This window comes from Camelina sativa, chromosome 17 (assembly GCF_030686135.1).
Source record: "Camelina sativa cultivar CO46 ecotype springtype chromosome 17, ASM3068613v1".
NCBI classification, from domain to species: Eukaryota; Viridiplantae; Streptophyta; class Magnoliopsida; order Brassicales; family Brassicaceae; genus Camelina; species Camelina sativa.
Genome location: NC_141896.1, coordinates 19,758,245 through 19,769,192, shown reverse-complemented (window position 1 = coordinate 19,769,192; position 10,948 = coordinate 19,758,245). Strand labels below are relative to the sequence as shown.

Here is a 10,948-nt window from a genome sequence, read left to right as displayed (position 1 = left end):
GCGATTGGTGGGATTAGAAGCCAATCAGATGTCGTCTCGACTGCGCCCTAGCCAACGAGAAACTCCATGACATGTTTCGGAATGCGTTTACAGAATATCTACCAATGATAGCCTCAGATCATAAACCGGTGGTAGCCTCTTTGGAGGATACAGTTCGGAAAGGGAGGAGCATTTTTCGATTTGACCGACGGTGGCTTGAAAAAGAGGGTTTCTTTGGAGCCATTTCAGAGGGTTGGGCCTCAGGGGAAACTGGGGTGCCTAGGAATTTAATGGACAAAATAATAAAGTGCCACCAAGCAATTTCCCGTTGGAGGAAACCACAAGCCCCGTTTGGACGTGAAACGATTGAGGAGTTAAAATCCCAATTAGCAATTGCTCAGGAGGACGACTCTGTTTCTGTTGAGGTTATCTCAGAATTGAATTGGAAATTGCGTGAAGCTTATCGGGATGAGGAGATTTACTGGTATCAGAAAAGCCGAAGTAGGTGGATGCGTTTCGAGGACCAAAATACTAGTTATTTTCATGCCCAAACAAAATTAAGAAGAGCTAATAATCGGATTGTCGGGATGCATGATGAATCCAGACACTGGATTACGGAGGAGACTCGGGTTCAGGAAATTGCAATATCATATTTTTAAGAGGTATTCACGTCTATCGACCCCTCAGAGATTGAGGAATCGTTGGGCGAAATAAGCACCTCTATCACGGACGACACCAATGAGACACTGACTAGACCAGTCACAGAACAAGAAATTAAAGAGGCTCTATTTATGATGCATCCTGATAAAGCCCCGGGACCGGACGGTATGACGGCCCTGTTTTGTCAGCGTGCTTGGGATACGGTTAAGGCTGACTTAAAGCTTTCGGTGGATTCCTTTTTTCAGGATGGGAGTTTTGATAAACGCCTAAATAGGACAAATATTTGTCTCATCCCGAAGGTAGAAAAACCGACCCGGATACTGAATGGCGCCCCATTAGTTTATGTAATGTCGGGTACAAGATTATTTCGAAGATCTTATGTCAGCGGTTGCATAAGTTTCTACCAGCATTGATTTCTGAGACACAATCGGCATTTGTAGAAGGATGCTTGATTACGGATAATATTTTGATTGCTCAGGAAATGTTTCACGGACTTCGTACCAATCCCTCTTGCAAGGGCAAGTTTATGGCCATCAAAACAGATATGAGTAAGGCCTATGATCGGGTAGAATGGTCTTTTGTTGAATTATTATTGCGGAAATTTGGTTTCAGTGACAAATGGATTTCTTGGATCATGTAGTGCGTGACATCAGTTGAATATAGTGTCTTATTAAATGGTCAACCCCATGGATCATAATCCCGTCTAGAGGGCTCCGTCAAGGAGACCCTTGTCACCTTACCTTTTTATCCTCTGCATTGAGGTCCTTATTGCAAATTTACGGAAGGCGGAAAGGTCTAAACTTATTACAGGTATTAAGGTCTCCACTGTGTGTCCGGCAATCTCACATTTATTGTTTGCAGATGATAGTCTGTTTTTCTTTCGGGCCATGAAGGAGCAGTGTGAAGTTATTTTGGGGATTCTCAGGCAATATGAACGGATTTCTGGTCAGAGGATAAACTTCCAGAAGTCTTCAGTTCAATTTGGACATACAGTAGATGCAGGAGTACGTGAAGATTTAATATGTATTCTGGGCATTACCACTTTAGGCGGCATGAGCTCATATTTGGGAATCCCGGAAAGTCCTGGTGGGTCGAAAACCAAAATATTCTCTTTCTTCCAAGATCGGTTACAAAAACGGGCTGCTGGATGGCCTGCCAGGTTACTATCTCGGGGGGGGGGGGGGGGAAGAGGTCATGATCAAATCGGACGCAACCGCTGTCTCTACCTTTGTTATGTCTTGTTTTAGAATTCCGAAAACAGTTACATGGAAACTTACGAGTGCCATCTCAAACTTCTGGTGGAGCTCTTCAGGAGAAACTTGGGGTCTTCATTGGATCGCCTGGGACAGGCTGTGTGTTGATAAAATGGAGGGAGGCTTGGGGTTTAGGTGTTTGGACGATTTCAATACCGCATTTTTTGCTAAACAACTTTGGCGTTTGATCTCAGTTCCAGATTCCTTATTTGCAAAGGTTTTCAATGGACGATATTATAGGCATTCTGATCCATTGGATCCTATTAAATCTTATTCTCCATCTTATGGATGGCGAAGTATGATTTCTGCTCGCTCTTTGGTGAACAAAGGACTCATTAAACGGGTAGGAACTGGGGCCTCCATTTCAGTATGGTCTGACCCTTGGATACCTGCTCAACTCCCGGGACCAGCATTGCGTTCAGGATCGCCATTCGATCCAACGCTTAGAGTTGAAAATTTCATTGACAGGACTTCACGTTCCTGGAATTTGGCATTACTTTTGGCTTTTTTCGAGCCGGAGGATGTAGCCCTTATTTCTGCTTTACCCCTTGGCAATCTTACCACACCGGATAGTTTGGGATGCCATTTGACTAAAACCGGTGGCTATACTATTAAATCTGGGTATCAAGCTTTGCGGCAGAAACCGGTAAGTGATCTCCCCATTTCCGGTCCCAATATTATTTCTCTACAGGCATTTGTCTGGCACATTCGGTGTCCACCAAAAGACATTTTTTGTGGCTAGCAATTACGGGTTGCATGGCGACAACAGCTAATCTACGACGTCGTGGACTAAGTAGTGATATGGAATGCGCAATTTGTGGAGGGACGGAGGAGACAGTTAACCATGCTCTCTTCTTATGTCCTCCGGCTAGGCAGGTTTGGGGATGGTCCCAATTCCCGACCTCTTTGGGTTGCTTCCCAACGGATTTTGTATATACTAATATGGACTCCTTATTTTGGAGGTTTCAAGACATTCCTTCGGTGGAAATGTTTCTGTGGATTCTATGGTATATCTGGAAGACCCGAAATGATAAATTATTCAGTAACTTGGACTCCAATCCGATAGCAATTTTACGGTTAGCAGAGGAAGAATTCAGGCTTTGGTCTTCAGCCCAGGAAGATCTATTAGGATCCTTTTCTCCTGGTGTCCCTCGGCCTCTATCCAGATCTATGACTCAGACTTGTAACACGGTTCATGGTTATGAGTCTAGTCATCGATGCTTTGTAGATGGTTCCTGGAAGGTGACTGATCAGTTTATGGGTAGAGGATGGTATTGCATTTCTCCCGAGGGAGAATCTCTCACCATGGGTGCATCTAATTCTCGCCGTAGCTTGTCACCACTCCATGCAGAGGTAGAAGCCCTTATCTGGGCAATGAGATGTATGATTGGTGCTGATAATGATAAAGTCGTTTTTCTCACAGACTGTTCTGATTTGGTGAAGATGGTGTCTTCGCCTTCCGAGTGGCCTGCTTTCAAGACATATCTGGACGTTATTGATGAAGATAAGGGTGAATTCCTTTCATTCTCTCTCGTTCAGGTACCAAGATCACAAAATGGTAGAGCGGACAAACTGGCGCGTCGAGCTAGAGTGGAATCGCTTCCAATCACATTTGTGAACAATTTTCCGTCTAATTGGCTCATTTGAGCCAATCTTGTAATCTGCTAGCAAAAAAAAAAAAAAAGTTCAAATATTATAAATTTTTAAACTTTATAGGATATTTAAAAATATTATAAATACCTCCATACAGTAAAAGAAAATGATTTTATTGAGACAAAAAATTTATGTCACAAATTTGTGACACTTTAAATATGATATTATGACTAAATTTATTTGTCACAAATTCATAGTATTTTCGTCACTATATTATGACGGTAAAATTCATAACCAAAATTTGTCACAATTAGTGACGAATATGCTACGATATTATTAATCATCACTCTTATGACTACATTGTGATCAATATGTTGTTGCAAATTGGTTATGAACTTATAACATATATGCAAGTCACAATTTGTGACATTAAAATGAGTAAACATTAGTCATAAAATAATATAAATTGTTATGTCAATTATGCAAGGCCCATTAAGCCAAGTCTCTAATTCTAATTTAACAAGACTTATTTAAGAGATGATTATAGTTTTATTCTTTATAATTTTGTGCCTCCTAAACCTAGAGAGAGAGAGAGAGAGTAAACGTTTGAGAGAAAGAGAACAATGAGCCACAATTGAGATTAAGGACAGATCTTACATGTCCTAGGAGATGGTGAAAAAGAAGGAGTAAACAGACTCTTTTATGGACGAATTTTGGTGAGCATTTTCCCAACCAATAGATGTAAGTTTTCCCCAAAGGATTTTGTAACCCTTTTTGTAGATTAAAAGTTATACATGTTTTCTCAAACCTATTCTGCATAGATTCGCGAATTAACATCAGTCATCTTGTGAAATCGTTTCCCACTCCTACAAATTGAACCAGAAGCTGTTCTACCCGCTGTTGGCAAGATATGAGTTTACCTTACCAGAGAGCTTGAGATCGTTTCCATAGGAGTTATAATATGAGAGTTATGGTCGAATATGTGTATCTGGACGAATTTAAAATTTATTTTGTTTGTAAGAATAAAGATAGCTTATAATGTATATCTAATGTTTATGATTATAAAAAAATTGTATGATTATAAATTTTAAAAAAAAATTTTGAGATTATTTCTTTAGTTATAATTTTTTTCATATGCAATAAATTTTTTAGTAATAACTTGTGACTATTTGAATCTAACTTCTAATGATGAGACTGGACATTATGATAGTCACAAAATATCATGATTTTTGAGTATTTGTTAAAATTCTGCGACAAATTTTTAATTATCATTTGTGACTATTTGAGACTATAGTTTCATAATAATAAGATACATAACTAAAACGTTATTTTAAACACGAATTGTGACGATTTAAAGATGTTTTGTCAGTCTGTATTAAAAATTTTATATTAAAATACTTATAAATAACATTTAACATTTAAGATCGACAACTCAATATTTAACATTTTTGAAATTATGTCAAAATTTCTATATTTAAATACTTATAAATAAGTGTATTTACAACTTCCCACATCAGCTAGAAAATTATAGACAATGGCTGAGAACCATTATAAATAAGACTAATATGCTTCCAACTATGAATGAGTAGGAAACTTGATTTATCAGACGTCCAAATTTAAAAAATTTAAAAGTCTAAACTATTAGAATTATTAAAACTTTTTAAAAATTCAAATATTATAAATATTTAAACTTTATAGGTTGTTTAAAAATATTATAAATACCTCCATAGAAAGTTTAAAATATTATAAATATTTAAATTTTATAAGAAGTTTAAATATTATTAATATTTAACTCTCAAAAATTTAAAACATGTTTTTATGTATGACTTTATAGATGATTTATTATTGGTTCAAAAATTTTGAGGATTATTACACAAGTGTGCATAACAATAGGGGATTCAAAATACAATTTTAAAATTTTAGAGGGTTCAAAACACAAAACCTAAAATTTAGAAGATTCAGAAGTAGACTATATATTACATATTTCTAAAACTTAGTAGGGTCAGGGGTAGGCATGATCAAAATTAAACCATAACCATATTTTGGACCGTATTCAAACCGTAACCATATCAAAACCATTGGTTTACCGCATAGGTAAACTGTAATTTGTTAAACGTAACTGTTTTTAAAACATAATAAATATACTAACTCTGCATCGACCGATGCATGCTCGACATTTCACGAAAAACCCTAGTTTCATCGACCGACGCCTCCACATGGCATCGACCGATGCTCCTAGGTCAAATCGCGCCGTCCTCGTATTTGCATTGACCGACACACAAAGTGCATCGATCGACGCATCTGCCGAGCATCGCTTTTTCCGAAGCTTCTCGCCGGATCACCGTTCCTAAACCATCAAAAACTCGATTCCAAGCCACAAGAAAGCTCCAAAAAGTCCCAAATATCATTCTAACAAGCCAAACAAGCAGATCAGAGAAATCTCAAGTTTAGATAAGCCATGGTCATTTACTCACCTTTGCCAAGAAGATTCTAAACTTAAACAAGAAGATCTACACTCCTAGGAAGCTCCTACAACGATCCCAGCTACAGATCTCGCAATAACAACCACCAAACTCCAAGAATCTCACCAAGAGCACTCAAGAACACTTCCTCTCTTTTCTTTTTCCCAGAAACGGCCAAACTCGGCCAAACCCTCGAGTTTCTGCTTTTATAAGCGATTCCAAGGTTTTTCTAACCCCAAAATGCAACGTTTAACTTAAACTCGTCCGTGAAAACTAATCTTGCATCGATCGATGCACTATCTCCTAAACCAAAATTCCGGTTCGCAAATGTTACAATATATAACCGTAACCGTATAACCGTTTATTAAATGGTTATAGTTACGGTTAAAACAAAATTTCTAACCGTAGTCATGCACTATCTTCATTTACTGCTTCCGCCCCTGTTCTAAGTTCTAACGAATGTGCTTGACTATTGCATGTTTACTTTTAGTTTTTTTTTTCCTCCTAGGAACATGATTTTAAAAGCTTTCTTTATAGTATAAGAACGAGTGGTGTGTATTTTGGCGTTGCGTTTACTTTTGCGTCTTCATCCGGTGATTTTGTGAAATTATTTTGCTTTTTGACTTTTCTGCGTACCCAAATATTGAATCAATCAATTTGGGAAAGTAGCATTCGTTTATTTTTTCTTACGGTTGTTAGGTTGGATCAATATCTTATTCACTTTTACCATTATAAGGAACGAGAGCTGCTAATAACAGTTGCGATATTTTGTTTTATTTTTCATATAATATATATATATATATATATATATATATTTTAAAAAATTTAGACAATTACACTTTTTTATATAATTGCGTTTATTTATTGTAGAATTGTGTCTTTTCAATATATTTTATTTGAATCTTTTCATCATAATTTTTTTTTATAGTTGTGTCTTTTAAAAACAATTTTGTCTGTTTATATGTTCATGTTTGAATTTAAATAATTTGAATTCCAATATCCAATATCTAACGTTATTAAATACTCTACCTATATTTGTTTGAAAGGATCATACTAATATACAAATTTTAAATCTTTAAATCTTTAAATCACTTATGAAGCTGATAACAGTGAAACCAAAGCAGCTACAAATCAGCACTTTGAAAACTGGGGAGTTAGTAGCACAGTTTCACTTTGAAAATTAGTGATGAATGATGTATACTTCAGGCGTTCCTCGAACCCTGGTTCCCACCCTTTAATAACCAGTAGGTTATTGGTGCGTCAGGCGTTCCTCGAACCCTGGTTCCCACCCTTTAACAACCTTCTCACAGGACAAACTGTCACCAATTGACCTGCAGATCAATTGGTGACAGCTTGTCCTGTGGGAAAGTTGTTAAAGGGTGGGGACCAGGGTTCGAGGAACGCCTGGCGCACCAATAACGTACTAGTGGAATTAGATGAATAGTTCCTTTCCACAATGAGGAGTTAGGATTGATGCCCTGCAGGGCCAGCTTGGAGCCTATGGGGGCAAGCTAGCAGTGGGCTAATGGGGTCAACGGGATGGATTGTCACAGATACTTGGCATAATAACCAAACAGCCTCTAGTGTTGTTGACTGGAGTAGTGGTGTGTGGTTCACTCACCCCACCCCAAAATTTTCCTTTTGTGCCTGGTTAGCTGTTCAGAACCGTCTATCCACAGGGGATAGGATGTTGTTCTGGAACAGGGGAGCTGATGCAACTTTTGTGCTCTGTCACAATGCACTTAAAACGAGAGACCACATCATTTTCTCATGTGATTTTTGGCTCGTATTTGGAACAACCTTTCTGCGCACATTTACACCACATGACACTCCGCAGATTGGCAAACTATTGTACAGAGCGCTTCTAATCACTAGCCTAACCGGACAGTAGGGTTTCTTGCGCGCTACGTTCTGCAGATCTCTGTCTACACTCTTTGGCAGGAGCGGAGTGACCGTCGACACGAGGCACCCCCAACCGCACAAGCTCAATCATTAAATGGATTGATAGACAGATTCGAAACCAGCTGCTCGCAATCCCACTTGGGGGTGACGAGCGGTATGCTAACGGACTGAGCATTTAGCTATCATCACGACTATAACTGTTTTTGTTTCTCCTTAATCAGCTACCTCTGTTTTGCTATTACTTTTAATTTCAATGCTGCACAAATTGTAAAAACGCTATTTCTTTTTTAAATCTAATTTTAAAAAAAAAATAAAAATTGGTTGAACACTTTTCTGAACTAATTTACATCAATTTCTCTCCATGAGACCTTGATGGCATCGAAGGACACGAACGAGTAACTTGATGATCATTTAACCAAGTCTAAAAACTTACTGCTAATATAAATGATTTAGACAAAGATGTCTCTATAAGTTGAAAACATATTCGAGTAGAGGAAAATGTCTCTATAAGTAGAAAAAATATCTTATCAATGATTTTTTATTGCTTTAAATTATCATATAATACATCATATTAATAAACATCATCATATACTATATAATGCATATGTTGGGATTCTAATATTTTTTAGAAAGGACATATATTATTCAATTAATGAAAGAAAAATGTGTTTAATGTCCCATATGGCCTAAAAGTTGTAGACAATGATTTATGGTCATATTTTATTATATAAATTTTGGTTTTCAAAGTTAGTAACTCATATGATTGTGACATGCGTCAATTTTAACGATTAACGATTTTGCTATGTAGAAAATAAAAACTTAGTTTTAATAATTTTTTTAAAAGTATAAAGATAATTATAAGAAAATGTCCTAAAAGAAAAAGGATTATAAAAACTTATCTCTATCTAAAAACTAAACTATTTAATATTTTCTCACTTAATAATGTAATTTCTTCAACTTTGTTACATTGGTAAAGCTATTGTTTTTTTAAGAAATATTTTTTTATGAGGTTGTATTATTTTTATGATGATGTTTCATATTATAAAGTAAACTACACAAAAATTGTATAAAATATCTCATATTTTCAAAATTTTACTAGATTTTAACACGCGGTATACCGCGAGATTAATTTTTTTTACTAAAATCATTAATTTTTAAATTGTAATTGTTAGTTAATTTTTTACGTTTTATTTGAAGTTTATGATTGTATAATTGTATTTTGATTGTTAATTCTATGGCTTAATCTGCGGTTTATATACAACACAATAATTTATTTTTGTTATAAATTAATTTCACCAATCCAAGATAAAAATATTCGGAGAATGAGCCAGAATTCATTACAAAACTTATTAATATCCGTTTATACTATTAAGTTGTACTAATTTGTTTATAATAATCATGTATATAGAGATGTAAAACAGGTCGGTCCTCATTTTTTTTTCATGGACCGCAGCGGGTCAACCCGCTAAGGCCGTGGTCGTTAAAGTTATGCCCAAGCATGTCCTCAACCTAAATTTTATATTAATTATTCTTAAAAAATTTAGTGGCAAAAAAAAAAAAAATTTTAAATAACTTATAATATTGATATTTTGGAGTTATCTTAATTGGTGTAAATTAAATTTCCTCACATTATCACATATTTCACGTATTATATATACAGAACTATATAAAAATATTATTTATATATATAATATATTTATTTAAATCTTATATTTTTAGTTTTTGGGATAACCCGCCAACCGCAGACATACCTTGCTAAAATCCGTTATCCCGATAGACTTAATTGTAATGACCATCTTTTAACGGTACAGTACAGGCCGATATTTTCTATATAAATTATATCTTTAGAAATTTATTACTTTTTATTATAATATACTGATGGTCGTAGCGATGGATTATTAAAATTTTAAATTTATAAGAATATCGATCGTAACCCGTCCCATAATAATTTAAATTTATTAAAGTTTATTAAATAATATATTTAAAACATTTATAAAAATTAATTGCTATACAGAAATCTGACTGTTTAGGAACTAAAAATTTGTTTGTTTTATGTATTTTTAGGAATTTTATTTTGTAATGTTACTTTTCCAATCTTGTTATAGATTAAATATTTTATATTTAGTAGAGGAACTCTTTAGATTTTCTATATATTAAAGACGGAAATTCTGGAGGAATTTTTTTAAAAATTAAAAAATTTGAAGTAATTGAATACGATTGATTGAAATGAATATAGAGTTTTCTATATTGGAAAAGCAAAAATTTTGTTTAGTTTTGCAGAAAATTAGGTTCAGAGGTGGAGATAATTTAGGAAAATTATATTGGATTGATAGGAGGATATTTAATTAACATACCTTATTTTGCATATTTCATTTTTTGTTTTATTTTTTTGAAAAGTATTTTAATGGTAATGGCATTGGTTGTAAATACCTTTGAACTCCAAGTCTTCTTCTCAAAAATGCTGTAAAAATAATAATATAGATTATGAGCCCAAACTAATCCATATATATATATATGCGTGTGTGTGTTTACGTAACTCAAAGCATATGTTAACATATTATGCATATATATTATTTATCTTTTTTGACATGAAGTAAATTATTACTTAGGACAACGATATGTATATAAATATCTTAGCAAATTGGTTTCTATAAAAATTAGTGGTTTTTTTTTAACAATTACTTTTTGTTTATTTTCAAATATTTTAATTCTTATTATGATATGGACTAAGATGCATAGATTGTGTTTAATATAATTTTGTAGCTAAAATCCATTTAAGATAAAGTATGAAAAAATTAAAATATGATTTATTATGATGGTACAAATGTTAAATTGTATTAAAAATAGATATAGTGAATTTCAAACATGTTTTTTTTAAAAAATTATTCAAATGTATATATAGTCACTAATATTGAAATTATTATCGATTTATTTATTGTTTTTACCTGCGTATGAACGTGAGCCTTATCTAATATAATATATTTACTCAGTGTAATATGGTTATATTTTTTTAATAAGTAACCTGCTGATACTTTAATCATCATATTTCAAAACAAATCTATAGTTAATTCTCTTTTTATAAATGTGCCTTCTCTCTCA

General features: G+C 34.2%; 2 protein-coding genes across 2 annotated transcripts; both read left to right on the top strand.

Moving 5' to 3' along the window:
* The first annotated feature begins 104 nt into the window (after nucleotides 1–104).
* Nucleotides 105–2,634, top strand: LOC147924068 (uncharacterized). The gene is made up of 6 exons (XM_087496605.1): nucleotides 105–480; nucleotides 667–938; nucleotides 1,118–1,204; nucleotides 1,303–1,449; nucleotides 1,533–1,798; nucleotides 1,887–2,634. Exons 1-6 carry the CDS (start codon nucleotides 105–107, stop codon nucleotides 2,632–2,634), a joined length of 1,896 nt encoding a protein of 631 aa, XP_087352731.1.
* A 14-nt stretch (nucleotides 2,635–2,648) lies between these two features.
* Nucleotides 2,649–3,539, top strand: LOC147924067 (uncharacterized). The gene has a single exon (XM_087496604.1). The coding sequence runs from the start codon at nucleotides 2,649–2,651 to the stop codon at nucleotides 3,537–3,539; it is 891 nt and encodes a 296-aa protein (XP_087352730.1).
* The last annotated feature ends 7,409 nt before the right edge of the window (nucleotides 3,540–10,948 follow it).

Bases quoted from the DNA above. Each gene is read 5' to 3' on its own strand.
- LOC147924067 (XM_087496604.1), top strand. From the start codon at position 2,649: ATGGCGACAACAGCTAATCTACGACGTCGTGGACTAAGTAGTGATATG.
- LOC147924068 (XM_087496605.1), top strand. From the start codon at position 105: ATGATAGCCTCAGATCATAAACCGGTGGTAGCCTCTTTGGAGGATACA. The intron at 939-1,117 runs GTAGAAAAACCG...TTGATTGCTCAG, and splicing joins ATATTTGTCTCATCCCGAAG to GAAATGTTTCACGGACTTCG. The intron at 1,205-1,302 runs GTAGAATGGTCT...AGTTGAATATAG, and splicing joins TGAGTAAGGCCTATGATCGG to TGTCTTATTAAATGGTCAAC.